Source organism: Vitis vinifera, chromosome 2, assembly GCF_030704535.1.
Source record: "Vitis vinifera cultivar Pinot Noir 40024 chromosome 2, ASM3070453v1".
NCBI lineage: Eukaryota > Viridiplantae > Streptophyta > Magnoliopsida > Vitales > Vitaceae > Vitis > Vitis vinifera.
Window position 1 is genome coordinate 5,156,700 of NC_081806.1, and position 16,687 is coordinate 5,173,386.

Sequence of the window (16,687 nt, forward strand, 5' to 3'; positions counted from 1 at the left end):
CTGAGCGAGGAGAGGAAGAAAGAATATATGCAGACCATGTTTCTATTCTAATTTTATAGGAAATTCTCGTGCATGTTTTATGGTATTGTCTTATTTTATTGAACTTTAATTTCTTGGAATATTTGTACCGAAAGCACAAAATAATTCCCATTTTAAAAATATCAATCTTAATTTTTGTTAAATTATAGATGCATTGTAATTTTGACATAAATATTCTTGATTTTTCCTTTTTAATGTCAAAAAGTGTTTTACCGTTGCAAAGATATAAACACATTGACCCCCCCCCAAAAAAAAAAAAAAAACAAAAAAAAAAAAAAAAACCCTAAGAAGCACCTCAAATTTATTTTAGAAAAGCATCATATTTTAAGAACAAATTCTCTAAATAGTATTTTCAATTCAAAATTTATCAATCCTGATTTTAAGATTGAAAAACTATTTTATATTATAAAGAAAACAGCCAAACAAGTCCTATTTTTTTGAATTGAAATTATTTTATCCCTTTTTATTAGATATTCCTTATTTCTTTCCCCAAACTATGCTGGTATCAACGCAACCACCGCATAACTTTGCCTTTTTTTTCCCTCTCTTTTAGAACAAGTAGCAGAAAAATCGAAACAAAAAATTGCTAGGGAAAGCATTTGATTGAATTTACATGTTGCTTGGTCGACCCAAGTTCAGTTGGAACATGCATGGTGTTGGTGTCAAGCCAACTGGATTCAGGTCCATCCAACTTCACTGGAGTCAGACGGACTTCTTTCTTGCACAGAAGGATGTCCGGACGGGTGTTCCGAACATGCCCCTCTAAAGCTTAAATTAGAAATCATTGAAAATAATTCTAACTATTTTTGTGGGAGAGAGTGAGTGTGTGCCTTGTTCGTAATTTTTGAAGGGTTTATATAGAGTTGATGACACCGTCATTGTCTTTCTTGTAATGATGATTGCTCGGTGGAAATCGAGCCTTGATAGGACAATCAATGTCGTCACTACTGCGTGGACTGACCAATCACATCAAGTAAGGGCTGCTGACTGTGCCTTTTGTTGATTATTGTGCCAAAATTTTGAACCATGTAGTTGGCTATCCATTTAGCTTGCCAATGTCTAAAATTGTGTGTGACAATTAATTGACATTGATTTTTAGATATAAATGACGTCTAATCCGTCGCTCAGACATCAGACATCTAGGTCGACGCTCAGACATCAGACATCTAGGCCTTTGCTCTGACATCAGGTGTGGTTAACTATATATGTCAGAAATCATGAGGACTTGACTGGAATAATTTGTTCATCTAAAAGGTCCAGTCGGCTTGATATGTCCATTTCGTTTGACATTGTGAGTTCGTCTGAAAGGTCTAACTGGTTTGGTTTGTCCATTTTGTTTGACATTGTAGAAAAATGAAAACTTCTCACTTCTGGTGCCAGACGGAGCTTATCATAGTCTAGACGGAGTGATCCCAAACGGGTTACTTTTGGTGTCAAACGAAGCTTATTTTGGTCCAGACGAAGTGATCCCAAACGGGTTATATGTCTGCATTGGTCGGTCAAAGGGTTTTGAGTCTGAGAAGGACACGTGAAGGGAAGCTCCCCACATGGTACCACAATGCATGGTAGACTTTAGGAGAGCTGTTGGTGTGGCTCCCAAGCCTTGGTGAGTTTCGATTAATGTGTTGAAACTGAACATGTGTGATGAGATTAATTCAGTCCATTAATGCTGTTCTGGCCATGGGATTTTTTAAAAAAGTAGTGTTCAATAGAAGGTCTGTCCAATATCCTGATCACAAAATTATTGGCCTCTATTCATGCATTCTTTATTTCATCAGGGACTAGGTATGAAGGCGTTCCCTTCCGGTAAGAAAACCAAACAGAAGAGACAAAGTAATTACGGCTTGTCTTTGTGACATGTATAGATTTTTCTGAAATGTCACGTCCTTTTATGAAACAAATTAAGACTGGCCTCCCCATTCTTTTGCCTCATTTGTCCATAGACCAGAATTGGATCTATCTGAGAAGATATACTATGAATACCTATGTCGACGCGTCAAGACAATGGTGGTGAACCATTAATTGGTGCTACGTACGTACTTATACTCTGATATCAGTTACTTTGAATTCACGGGCAAACGCCCATGCTCATGACAATATAGAGCAAACATGAGGCCATATTTTCAGTTGATCCTTCATGCGACTCTGGGTTAATCTAAGGTGGCGTTTGTTTTTTTACTTAATTCTAAATAGAACCTTAATACTTAATAGTATTAAATATTAGATTGTTTGTTTTTGTAGTATTTTATTTCTATTAAGTATTAAAAAGTAAAAAAAAATCATTGTGTTATTTTTTCTATTTAGAAAAAGCCAGAATATATATGGCTTTTTCTATTTAGTAAAAAGTTTATAAAAAGTCATTAAAAAGTAAAAAAACAAACAACCTAAATTCTAAAACTAAATGATTTTCAGCAAAAAGTCAAAAAAACAAACACCACCTAAGTCTTTATATCACCATCAGCCATATATTGTAGAATCAGACATGGCTCCACACGGTACAAAGATTCATAAACTGATCTATAATAAATGTTAAAATCGGACATGGCGAAAAAAATTGATGCGCATATGGCTCCACACGGTTCAAGGATGATCCATAAAAATCCATCTTCACAGTAGAATCAAACCATATAGTCCCATTAAGGTCCAGAGATGTGTAAACAAGTGTGAATGGAGAAAAGAATATTATACATGATTTGACGTGGGATTATCATCCGGACACAAATTTTTCATTTAAAGGTTCAGTGGAGCCCGTGGTAGGTTCTGGTGATGCTCGTGACACTTCCATCCAGCAAGCAACTTGCACCAAGAACATGCCAAAATGAAAGACCATGATCACCGCAGAAGCTATTGAGAACAACATTTATTAATTATACACTCAAATATTCATTTATAATAATTTTGTATTCTACCCCAAAGGCTTATCTCTTTGAATCATACCAAGTCAAGAATGGGAAAGAATCAATGAAAAATCTTGTCATGTCCAGGATCTAATTCCAGCTAGCAAGTACATAAAGATTTTCCATGGTTCTCAAGCAAGCTGGAAATGAAGTGGTGCATATTAGCTTTAAAGTCAAAGTAAGTAGACAAAAATTGTTTCGTTGCGGCGAGGGCATTTGTACAGGGGTGGAAAGTATAGCCTTCTAGAACAAGATTTTCATGTTTGGAAAATAAGAAGATTTTGCTTGTTAAATCAAAATAAGTATTAAAAATGTACAGCACTCCAATGGAATGGATACTTGACTTTGTGCTCTAGAAATTCAGAACTGTTTATATGTTACTGGGTACATACTGCTATAAAATGTAGTACACTTAAAAAGGATTAGGAGACGTCCATCCTCTTCGAAGCCCATCTTCCATGGGTGTACTAGCTAGAATATGAGGATTGGTACAGTGCAAGCCATAAGCTAGGTCGAATTACTGAATAAAATATTAGATTGACGCAAGAGCAAGCAACATAGCAATTTGTCAATCCCCACCACAGAAGCAGCCAAAAGTTAGCCTACAATCTGTCTTCGGTGCCAGCTAACGTCCCAAGGCCACACATGGCCACTGCGTAGATTTACTTATATATATATATATAAATTTTTTTTTTATATATATATATTTTATTTTGCGTGTACCTCAATCGAAAAAATTTCCCTTCCTTGAACTCTATAAAATGTGATCACTCACTCCAATCTCTTCATCCCAAGCACTTCTATAGTTGCCACCACTCTTTTACTATTGCAGAAAAGAGAAAAAAATTAGGGCTTGGGATATGGCTTCCAAGAGCTCTGCATCATTGGCTTTCTTCCTTTTAGTTAACCTTCTCTTCTTTGCCATTGTCTCTGCATGTGGCACTTGCCCTAGTCCTCCTAAGTCAAAGACTAACCCCAGGCCAACTCCTAGCCCCAGTCCTGCTAGGGCCACTTGCCCTAAAGATACCCTTAAGTTGGGAGTATGTGTCGATTTGCTTGGCGGGCTGCTCGGAGTTGTTGTGGGTAACCCTCCAAAAACCCCATGCTGCTCTCTCATCCAAGGCCTTGCTGATCTTGAGGCTGCTGTTTGCCTTTGCACTGCCATTAAAGCCAATGTTTTGGGCATTAACCTCAATATCCCTCTTTCTCTTAGCTTGCTTCTCAATGTCTGCTCAAAGAAGGTCCCATCTGGCTTCCAGTGTGCCTAAACAAATCACTGTTCCTTCTCCTCTTTCGTCCTTTTGCTCATTCTGCGTGCGTCACATGAAGTTCTGGTTTAAGATGGGTATAAGTGGTAACTGCTCGTCTCCTTTGTAACAATATAATTGTGTTTTTGTGCTGGAATAATAGCGAATAAACTTCCCATTCTGTAAACTCAAGTGATCAGTTCCTAATGTCTACTTACATATGCAACTGCATATATGGGAAATAAAAGATTATTTATGTTTACTAATGTCCGAAGTTCTTTTCATACTTTCCGCACAAAGTTTATTCTACTGTCCTTAAAGTTGATTGTGTCAATCATATTGTGACGTTGCTTTTACTGCAGTGCAGTGCAGTGCAGGTAGATCAGCCCTAAAACTACAGTGAAGAAAGTGAAAATTTGAGTTTATGATTGATGCATGCATGCATGCCACATTCATGCATGACTTTTGATCGATAAGGCATTTCATTACATGTGTGCATGCAGAAGGCAAGTGTCGGCGATTACTACTGCATGCAGAAAATTAATTAATGCATCATTTGCTTCACAGTTCACACTGATTAGTTAATTGGAATTTTCTTACTTTTCAAATTTTTGCAATTAATAGAAGACAGAGTGCTAACCAAAATTTATGTATCTATGTTTATTATTACTCTTGGATGGAGAATATATAGATATAAGCCTAAACTAGACCAAGATTGTAAGTATTTTTCTAAGGCAATAAAATAACTAGGAAATTATAATCCAATATATTTCATCGAGATCAAATCTAATCATTTTTATATAGCTTAGATTGTTGATGGATGTACAAATTAGCAAATGCTTATAGTTACTCCGGCCCTCAGATTTTATTTTATTTTTTTGTCGATTGTACCATGCATTAAAAAGATTCTTGAATTGCAACAGCCCACATATTTCCAGGGAATATGACAATGATATAGTTGGGCTTCATCATTCTAGTGTTGAATTAATTTCAAAAATGGCCAACCAAGAGGATGGTTGTACATGTAATGTTCTAACTTCTGAAGACACGAAATCCTTTTTGGTCCGTCAACGGGCCCATATAGTGGAAGTTCATAGCAGTTGCAAGCTATATATTGCGAACACAGTTGCTCCCGTGACTCAGAATTTGGTAAGAATGATGAATCATCACATGGCAAAGAGAGGAAAAAGAAAGAAGAAAGTGTTCACTTCATCATTGTATCAAAAGGGAAAGATTCGTTGCCCCGTTGTAATTTGGACTTCTCAAATTAAAAGTCAGAAAACCAATCATATTGGACATCCAAAACTTTTGATGAATTCTTTCTTTAATTTGGGTTTTAATCCGAGTAATGATTTTTTTTTTTAATTCCTTGGGTAATAGTTCAACTGATATGATATTCCACACTTTGTCTAGACTTGAATCATGTTACTCCTCAATCAGCTTGAAATTTCATGGAACCAGCTAAGCTAAGATTTTCTTGTTATTTCATGACTTTGTACATTCTTTATTATCTTACATGTCTTTCACGGCTTGTATGATGGTAAGTTTCCAGTGCAGGCTAAATGGTGGTATGGATCAAGTCCCACTTTATAGTGAATAATCTGAGTGATAGATTACTATTCTGTTATATTTGGCTTGACTCTTCAATCAGCCAGATAAAATATGAAGTCCCTCCTAACCACCACTTCTCTCTCGTGAACCACCTTTGGCACATTCAAGCTAATATTGGGAACAGACAGATTTAATGGTTAAATGACCTTTTGTTAAAGTTCTTTCCCACCGATGATTAATTATATATGGTCGAATACAATGCCAGTTGCCACATCAATTCCTTAATGATATTCTTTACAATAAGACAGGCTCAGAAGGGCACACAATGGCAACTTTATTATAAACTATATATGTGGAGCTTAAGAGATGCCAGCCATGATTCAATGCTCCATAACAATTATGTCATGTGATACGAGAAACTCGTATTTAGCCGGATGCGATGGCCTAACAAGTCTTTCCCTTCTTAGTGTGAAAAAAGTGAAAGAAATATATAACAAGGAATAAGGAAAATGCATGTTTTAATTCCTTCGTTTTATTGGAGAAGACATTTTCCAAAAGTGCGACAAATCCTTTCCAGGTTTCATTTGTATAATTATGTATATCTTGAGCATAATCTTCTATTCCATCTCTAGAGATTAAAAGCAATACTTCAACCACTTGTATAGAGGAAATATTTACTATATTATATTTCATGTTAAAACAAAGAGACTTGCTTTATTGAAGAGATTTTTACCAGATTATATTTCATGTCCAAAGAATAATACTTGCTTTTGCTCTTTAACACTTTCTCGTTTTTGGAAACGGAGACTTAATTGAAAACCGATGCATTAATACGAATTTCTTCCAAGAAGAAAAAGAAATGTGAAGCTGGAACCCTCCTTTGATTCCAGGAGAGGGAAGGTTATAATATAAGACCCTTAAGACTTTTTAGGACCAGAGCCCCCTAATTAGTTCTGCTTCTTGAGTTTAAGCTATTGATGGGTCTCTGGACTTGAGTAGACTGCAATGATCCATTTGATAGAAGAAGGCAGATGAAAGGCTCCTTTTAGGATTAGAGCTCTGGTTTCATATGTCCTTATAACTTGAAACCACGTTCATATCATCAGAGCTTAGGGATATGCTTACATAGAGTGTATATATATAAATAATTTGTGATGGTTCAGATCAAAACGTCAAGTTCTTGATGTCTCTCAGGCTGCCTTTGCTCTAGTTGAGTTTGATGATAGAGGTTGTGCATATTATATTAATTAGGCTAAGATTGTCTTTTTTGTTTCTTTGATGGCTCTGAATGAATTTTACCATTTAATAAAAAAGGAATGAAGGGAAAAGAAATAAGTGAGTGATTCCAAAATGGTGCTCATGGGGTTAACCAACTCAGAAGATCAGAGCACCAGGGGAATCATGCTTAGCATTTTTACAGTGATCTCAATGTAATATAGTGTGATTTGAAAAGAGAAGGCTTTGGAAGTTAACAAACATAACTTAGAATAAACTCGGACATCGCCATCAGAGTATACCACCACCACAAGTCAAATTCTAAACACAACAGAAACACCAAACGCTAACCAAAACCACCAATAATCAAAACCCTAACAGAAAGCAAAGACCAAGCGTGAAAAGTAGAAACTCAGAACTTATTTCAACAATGGAATACACTTTTGACTTGACTTACTAGAGAGGAGGACATACGAAACCAGGTGGAGGAGTCTTCCCACAAGTTATAAGGGCTTCTAGAGCAATAGGAATGAATATGTTGAGGTTAAGAAGCTTAAGCCTTATGGCAGTGCAGAGACACACAGCTGCTTCAAGCTCTAGCAAGCCTCCAAGCACCGGGCAGCATACATTCTCCACTGGATTCCCCAAACCAATATGCACCAAACCTCCAAGCACATCCACGCAAGCCCCTAATTTAATCGCATTTACTGGACAAGTTGGTGAAGTAGAGGGGGGAGGGTTAAGACCTGGAAGACCACCACCTCCTCCTCCTCCGCCACCGCCGCCGCCTCCGCCGCCGCCTCCACCACCACCACCTCCACCGCCGCCACCCCCGGAAGGGGGGTTACCAGTATAAGGTGGGTACGTGCTTGAGGGTGGCGGAATGGTCACCGGAGGGTTTACTACCGGAGGTGTTATTCCTGGTGGATTATTTGAAGGCGGCGATACTATCGGTCGCTCTTTGTGGTGGCCGGGTGGGTGCTTCTTGGATGGAGGATGAGGATGAGGATGAGGAATTGTCGGTGTGTTTGGGCGGCGGTAAGGTGGGCTTGGGTAGCGGTAAGGTGGCTGTGGCTGTGAGCAATAGCCACAAGCCTGCATTGGCGGCAATGCCATTAACATGAAAATCATGAAGATGAAGAACATGGCTGTACCCTTAGAACCCATAACTTTGGGTTCACAGAGGATTACTAAATCTTCTTCGCGGCAAATGATGAACTTGATCCTAGGACTTTATAGCGGAATTCAATGAGTCACCCGTGACTAGTGACCTTGAACTGAAAGTGTGAAGGAGGACAATACGTGGATAGAACCCCAAGCTCGGAAATATAGGCTTTAATTTGGAAATTAAATTGAAAAGTTTGTAGTTTTGCGCTGGATCGGGAAAACCAATAACCAATCCGTGACCGGCCCAATTCAATCCGTGAAAGCCTTCGATTTCAGAACAAGTTCAGTCTCACGGATTCCCATTGCTGCGTCTCTTTGTTTTCTTTCGATAATTTCACTTCACTTTTATATTTCTTTTTAGCCCATTGCTTTTTCTGGGTTTCTCTCATTTCTTTGCATTTCTGTGATTGAGAATGATTTTTTCATCATTTCGAGGCAGGGCACTGTAATTACAGCGAAGCACTTTGTCCTCCCTTTCAAAAACTGTTGGCGGGTTAGAGAGGGATGGGAGTCTGAACCAAGATGGTGTACGAGTAAGACTAGGGTTTCCAGGGACACACTTTTTTTTTGCTCAATTATTTGAGTTGAGTATACGACTGAACGTAACATGTGAATTTTTATTTTTATTTTTTTTCTATTTGTACTTCTTTTCTTCATTATTTATGATCAAATAATTGGGAGAATAGGAACTAGAAAATGAAAATAGACCATTTTGCCTGTTGGGAAAGGGTGGAGTTCAAGCTTTGAAAGTTGTATATACATTAACATTTTTAAAAGTTGTATTAGGTGGGTTTTTAGTGTTTAAAAAGCATCATGCCGAAGCAAGTCAATGATGAACAAAAATAAACAAAAATGTAATCACATGAAAATAAAAAAATTAACATGGTTCGACAGTGTCTTTATACCCGGAAAGTGTAATTACAATCCTAAAAATTCTATAATTTAAAATCTCTTTTTATATTCTTTAAAAATATTCTATGTAAGAATAAACCTATCTCTATAACAAAATCTCACATGAAATATTTTATTTTTAATAATAAGAAAGTTGCTTATAAAAATATTATTCAAAAAAAAAAAAAAGGTCTGAAAAGAAATTTTGAGAGGCTTTTTAACAATCTGCAAATTGACTCCAATTTAAAAATGAGTAAACATCTTAAATATATATTCTCCGAAGTGTTAAAATGTAATCCATTATATATAGGAAAATAAAATGAAAAATGAATAATGTCGATCGAGTACTATTTGAGATGATTCAGAGGAATAACTTCTATCAATATATACATCAGTTGTATACTCCAATATGTGGGTCTTCAATAGCAATATCTATCATGATGGAATCCATAATATTATGATATTTTACATCAATAGGCCTTGTCTAGCATGAAAATCTTGAATATTTTTTACCAAATGAATGACCCTTTGATTATTACAATGTAACAATTAATGCTTCCTTGCTGAAGTTAATTGCGCTATATAATGCCTTCTAACTAAATAATTTCCATTATAACTTTAGTAATTGTCATTTATCTTACAATAGAGACCTCCAATTAATAAGTTCACAAATAAAAGTAAATTAATAACTAATCATAGATCTCTAGAATCAATGTTTCCAACATAATTTGAATCAATATATATCCAATGACTTTTATTGATCTTCATGCAACGACAGATTTAACGTGGTTCGACGAATTGCCTACATGCACGAGAATAGGGAAGAAAACTTTCACTATATGTCAAATTAGGGTTACATAAAAAGGGTATTTATACTAATCCTCAGATAATGAAATTCCAAAAATACCCTTAAACCGTACCGGGTCCCCCCCTACACTGCACCACAACCTATTGTTTGCTCTTGACAATAAAAATACAAGCTTGAATGGCAAATGTCGTCGTTCCACTTCGACATTTGCTTATTTTTCTCCATATATGTTTTTCCTTCAATATGAGTCACATATTACAATAATTTTAGTACATGCATCTTTTCTATCTATCTACAAGGTATCTAAGAATCTAATTTACACCATTTCAAAGTTCCTTTTCAAAGAATATTCATCATGTATATGCTAACTATACTTATTGCTCATGTAATATAAGACCTAGTACAAACCATTACATACACGAGGCAACTAATAACATTCGAGTAAAGAACTTTTGACATAAACTCTTACTCATTCCTATACTAGGACAAATTTGAGATCCTAATCTACAATATACAGCAAGAGATGCTACTCATATATTTAGCTTCATTTATGTTAAATCTTCATAATAATTTGTCAACACACATCTTGTGAAGCATCCACGTTTTTTGAGCCGTTTTGTTTCTTTATATTTTAATGCCAATAATTTTCTTTGTAGCCATAAGGTCTTTTATATCAAACTCCTTACTCAACATACACCTTAATTTTTTAAATGTCAACTTACTTTTATAGCAATCAATATATCAACATACAAAACAACTAGAATAAAAGATTCACCATTAAGTGGGCCTAAAATAAAGCAACAGCCACACTTAAATTGCATATATCTATGAGATATCATGAATATCTCGAAACACTTGAACAATCAACGAAGAGCTTACTTCAAACTACATAAGGACTTTCTCAATCTATATACACAACTCTTTTTTCTAGCTTCATAAATCCTTTGGGTATATATATATAAATTTCTTTTTTTAAATCACTATATGGGAAAGCTTTTTTCATATCTACTCTACTCTAACTCTATGTACAATATAGAAACCATAGAAATAACAACTTGAATTAAAGTGTGCTTCATAATTAGAGAAAATTTTCATTGTAATCAATTCCTTTTTCATGCAAAAATGCTTTCACTATCTGTCATGCTTTGTACTTTTCTCTTTCCTTATATGAAATGACTTTCTTTTCCTATAGACCCCTTACATCCAATTGGTTTTTTCTTTAAACAATTTTATTAGTCCTTTCTTATTATTCTTTTGCAATAATTTCATAACATAGCAGTATAACACCAAGCATTGGTCACTATCATCACTTTCAATTGCATCCTAAAAAAGGTAGGGATCTTTACCTCCGGTAAATAATGCAAAAGAAACCATATCTTCAAAACTATACCGTAGTAGGGCTTTAAGTGAGCATATTTTCTTTGCCAATGCTCTAAGCTAGAATCATTGGATCGGGCTGTTCTTTATGTGAGCATTGTTTTTTTTGTTTTAAATTGTACTCTTTTTTCTTTCTCAAATTCCATCTTAATAATTTGTTTTTGCAGATTGAATACTTTCATTAACAATTTCATTTGTTCTTGATTTTTCTTCAACAAATGTTTTTCATCAAATACCACAATTTTATTCACCACTTTTTTTTATTAATTTCTAGATCCGTAAGTTTATAACCTTCAATTCCTTTTTTAAACCCAAAGAATATGAACCTTTTCGATTTTGGATCAAGTTTTATTTTTTAATTTTGCACTTATATATAAGCCAGATAACCAAATATTTGAAGAACAAAGAATTTATTGGTTTACCCAACCATGCTTCTTCTGTAATCTTGAAATTAATTGTAACAGTTGAGATTAATTAATTATATAACAACTTGTGTACAACATTCAATCTTATATGTCAATTTGTTTGTCCTTTCAGTCATTCCATTTTGCTATGGAGTTCCTCGTATATGAAATGTTTGAGTGATACTAGAATTTTTGTAGTACTCTTTAAACTCCTCAACTCTTGTACTCATGTCCATTATCTTATTTGAAATATTTTATCCTCCTTGTTTCATTTTCACCTTCTTTTTTCCATTCTTTAAACATCCCAAAAACCTCTAATTTATGTTTCATAAAATAAACCCATTATTTTCTTGAATAATCATCAACAAGACAAACAAAACAATATGCAACACAAATAAAAGGAGCTTAGATAGGACCTCAAACATTAGAATGAACACAATCAAGAATACCTAAACTTATGCGAGAATACAAACTTGAAACTAACCATATTGTTTCTTGAGCACATAGAATTGACAAGAGTTTGATTTTCATGACTTTACATCTTTTAAAAGATTCCTATTATGTAATTTCACCCTTCTCTATTCACCCAAATGTTCAAGACACATGTGTCATAACTTCATATCATCTTATTGTACGAAGTACAACTTTAAAAGATTCCTCCTGAATAATTAATTTCATCATTCTCTATTCACCCAAATGTTCAAATGTTCAAGAGACGTGCATCATAACTTTATGTCATTTGAATCTGACTCTAATGTCGTGGAAAGTACAGCTCCCCCTATAATATGTTAGCCCAAGGTTTTTCCAAAGGCAACAAATCAAATTTTAACGATAATAAAGCAAAGGGTAGAATTTAATCATTTTCATTATGTGTATGCAGGCAAGATGAACCATAGTGCAAGACCAATCATTATTAACAAAGGAATTACTAACAAAAATGCAAAGGAAGGACTAAATAAAATTGTTTAATATTCTTTCTGAGCATGCAAAAACAAATGTTGGGATAAATTATTGAAATATCTATGAAATTTTGGGTGGTTGGATGAACCGAATAGAAAAACATGGAGGAAATCTCAATTGAAGGAAATTTTGGGAAAAAATCGAGAAAGAAATCAATAATTTATGAAAAGAAAAAAAAAATCAACCATACAATTTTATCGAAGAAGCTTATTGGTCATCACTTTGGAGTGTAAAATATCATGGATTTATTGGTGATATTTTGCTAATTGTTTGAGAAAATCGCCCATGTTCATATTTTGCTTTAGTTTTAGTATTTTTATTTTAAATTTATATACATCATTCTTTTATTTTTAATTATTTTTCATGTTTATAACATAATCATATTTTTAAAAATACTATCACTTCACTAAGAAGCAAAAATTTCCTTTTATTTAATCCTAATACTTCTCCATCTTTCAAGCTTTCAAATCTTAAAAATTTTCTTTAATAAAAATAAGGGTAATTGATCAGCTAACCTCAATATGGGGTTGAGATATACACAAAGGAGTACAAGGTGACATGAAAAAATATGTGAGTTTTGATCATTATAAGACTCTCTAGATCAAGTAATTTTGTTTGACCCAGAATCTTTTACATCTATAAAATTTCATATAAACTCTATAGATGGTTTTTCATGTTATATCTTATGTTCTTGTATGAGATTGATTATCTTTTATTGATTCTTGAATTTATTGAGGTTAATTGGTATTATTAAAAATCTAAATAAAATTAAAAATTAAAATAACTTGCTTAATTGGATCACTTATTCACTCCCATAAGGCGATTCCCTTAATCAAGATTTGAATGAACAGCGAGTTCAAGCAAAACATTCTTTTTTGTTACACTAAGGTGGTGTTTGTTTTTTTGGCTTTTTGCTGAAAACCATTTAGTTTTAGAATTTAGATTATTTGTTTTTTTACTTTTTCATGACTTATTATAAACTTTTTACTAAATAGAAAAAGTCAAAATATGTGGCTTTTTCTAAATAGAAAAAATAACACAATAATTTTTTTTACTTTTTAATACTTAATAGAAATAAAATACTACAAAAACAAACAACTTAATATTTAATACTATTAAGTATTAAGGTTCTATTTAGAATTAAGTAAAAAAACAAACACCACCTAAGTATTAAGACAAACTAAATCTCTCCAACCCCACCTCTATCGTGTCAAGTTGATGTATCCGTGACCAACTTGCAATTGCGGACTCTCAAGGTTGGTACGGTACCTGTCACTCGAGGCCAACTCTGAAAACACAAGAAAGAGATTTGGTAGGAACTTCCATCTCGATGGGCTATCGACCCGGCTCTCAAAGAATGATAACAAATGGAACACCACGCGTAAGCGCATGCATGTGGATCACCGGAGGGTCGTACACATGCATAACGAAAACCATGTTAGCTGATGTGTTTTGGAAGACACGTCGGGGCCATTAATTTATCTAGATTACGGGAAAAACTTTGATTTAAGAATTATTTCTTGATTCTTCATATGATGCTGCAGTTGGACAGTAAAGAATATCAATTAATTGCACAGGAATGATCAATTATCGGTACTGCCAAAGGACATGAATTAATAATAATTAAGATAGTAGTGGGGTTGATTGTGTGATTAATTAGCTCTAGTCAGTGAATTATTGTCATAGGTATTTAGTGATAGATCTGCATGTCCATGAGTTAATTGTTAATAATAGCTTAAAGAAAAACACCCCAACATCCTTCAATATTGTACAACATTAAAAGCAAGTAGGCTAATGTAAATTCACTAGCTCTTTCTATTCTGAAAGAGTATTTCATGGTTTCAGCCTTGTAGAAAGGGAAATTAATTGACATAGGTGCGGAGGAAGGGAATAGCCTTCGACCCTTGAAACAAATAGAAAAAGACATTTAATTACGAGGGAAACATTATTGAAATATGCACTGGACGTGCATTACCGATACCTTAGACAAACCCATAAGCACTCCAAATTCTAAACACAGAAAAAAAAGAAGGGAAATAGTTTAGGTAACTTGAGATGTAGTGAGAACTAGAGCGGAGAACTATGCGCATTGATAGCCGGTTGGGACCTTCTTGCCGCAGTAGTTCAAGAGCAAGCTAAGTGAAACTGGAACATTTAGTTTAATGCCCAAGACATTAGCTTTAATGGCGGTGCAAAGGCAGACAGCGGCTTCAAGATCAGCCAGACCCCCAATGAGGCTGCAGCAAGGGCTCTTTGGTGGGGTTCCAACAACAGCGTGAAGCAAATCATTCAACAAGTCAGCACACACACCCAACTTGAGGGTGTCCTTGGGGCAAACAGCCTTGGCCGGTGGCTTTTTGTGGTGGTTTTTAGGTTTTGGTGCGGGTGGGCAAGGGACAGAGGTGGAGCTGACCAAAGTGAAGAAGAGGAGGTTTAGGGCAAGGAGAAGGGCGGTGGTTGCTAGAGCCTTCGAAGCCATCTCGAATACACCGAAAGGAAAGAAAAGATCTTAGATGGGTTGGGACTTGGGAGAATGTGCGGTGATGGAAATGATGAAGTAGGGCTAGGGTTTTATAGGGGACCGGAGATGTGATGATCTGTATGGGTACTAAGAAAATACAAGGGAATCCCATGTGGGCACATTGGATTTCAACAGCCAAAACAAGTTGGCGTTCATCACGGATGATAAGCCTTCGAGATTAAGAAGTTTGGAGTTTTCTGAATTGGCTAGTTGTCATTTATCTTTCTCGCGAAAACAAATAATTTCTTCCCCGCACTCACTTTCTAGTGTTGTTTTCTTCATGCATGTCCATAATTGTATACTATAATATCTAAACTCGCATTTGAGAGCACAGGAACTCCATATCTCTTTGTTTTTTACCTTTGTTTCCTTGTTCTCTTATGGTAAAAAAATAAACTAATTGGAGGCATAGGGACAGACCAGGGATGAGAATTAGGGTTTATACAGAACCAGAAGTGTCTTCTCCATTGGAAATAGGAATTCTTAAATTATATTCCCTAGGCTCTTTCGATTTTCCATTTGTCCAAACATTAGCATTAATGCTGTCCGACTCTACCGTTGCAGCTCTCCACGCGCAAGAAAACAATGGACCAATGACACGTAAATAAAATCTACCATGCCAGATCAAGCAGAGAAAAGGACGAGACATTTGCAGATATATCAACACCCTAACATATATAGAAAAAGGGTGAAAAAGTCACAAGAAAATTTTGTTTCTCATTATGTTAAATGACTAAAAACAGTAGAAAAAACCAAAGAAAATTATAGATTCAAAGAAACTCTGGAGAAGTTTCCCAACCGACATGTGATGTTTTGAAAATGAAAGCACGAATAATTGAAAAAAAAATGGTAAACAAGTGTGGCCAAGAATGGCATAGGGATCAAAATCACGAGTCAAGTCACTCACTGCTACTGCTAGTTGCTACTACTCCAAAGTGAAATGGAATTTTCATGGTGAGATTTCACGAAATTGGAAATGAAGATTGTAGAATGAACGTACTGAAGCACATGGGTACTGTGAGTTGTCAATAGCTTTGAAGATCAGATTCCAAATCTCATTGTATTATAGAGTTGTTTAGTGTGTTTAAGCATATGGTTTCACTGTTTATGTTTATGGATTCAGTTCTGCAGGCAGGGTTGGATTTGAAACTATGCTTATCTTAGATTCATTTAACATTTGTTGGGAGAGGCGGAAATGACTAGATGTAACTATGTACAGAAATGATTTGAATACAAATAGAAGGGACAAGGTACCCAATTAGGTACCAATACCTTCAATGAAGAAATAGCATGTAGATGTTTTGAGTTTTATTTTCTTATATTTTGTAGGTGATTTCATTGTTTTATAATTTTATTTTATTTTTTATATCTTGATTTCATTTATTTTATATTATCATCATCATTCAACAATTTAAATTTCTTCGTATATTTGAGTAGTTTGAATCACGAGTTTCAATATAATATCATATTAATAACATAATTCTTTACCTAAAAATTAAAAAATAAGATATAAATTTATAAGTCATTTTTGAGATTGAAATAATTTGATTGAAAATATGAAAACTAATATTTAAGATTTTAATATTATTTGTCTTGGCATTCCAAAAATA

General features: G+C 34.7%; 3 protein-coding genes across 3 annotated transcripts; 1 reads left to right on the top strand and 2 right to left on the bottom strand.

Moving 5' to 3' along the window:
- The first annotated feature begins 3,641 nt into the window (after nucleotides 1-3,641).
- Nucleotides 3,642-4,449, top strand: LOC100257513 (14 kDa proline-rich protein DC2.15). The gene has a single exon (XM_002271756.4). The coding sequence runs from the start codon at nucleotides 3,797-3,799 to the stop codon at nucleotides 4,202-4,204; it is 408 nt and encodes a 135-aa protein (XP_002271792.1). The 5' UTR covers nucleotides 3,642-3,796; the 3' UTR covers nucleotides 4,205-4,449.
- A 2,745-nt stretch (nucleotides 4,450-7,194) lies between these two features.
- On the bottom strand, nucleotides 7,195-8,428 carry LOC100262648 (36.4 kDa proline-rich protein). Its single transcript, XM_002271622.5, has one exon. It carries the CDS (start codon nucleotides 8,114-8,116, stop codon nucleotides 7,406-7,408), a length of 711 nt encoding a protein of 236 aa, XP_002271658.2. The 5' UTR covers nucleotides 8,117-8,428; the 3' UTR covers nucleotides 7,195-7,405.
- Nucleotides 8,429-14,332: 5,904 nt separating this feature from the next.
- On the bottom strand, nucleotides 14,333-15,118 carry LOC100267804 (14 kDa proline-rich protein DC2.15). The gene has a single exon (XM_002271425.4). The coding sequence runs from the start codon at nucleotides 15,033-15,035 to the stop codon at nucleotides 14,637-14,639; it is 399 nt and encodes a 132-aa protein (XP_002271461.1). The 5' UTR covers nucleotides 15,036-15,118; the 3' UTR covers nucleotides 14,333-14,636.
- Between the last annotated feature and the right edge of the window lie 1,569 nt (nucleotides 15,119-16,687).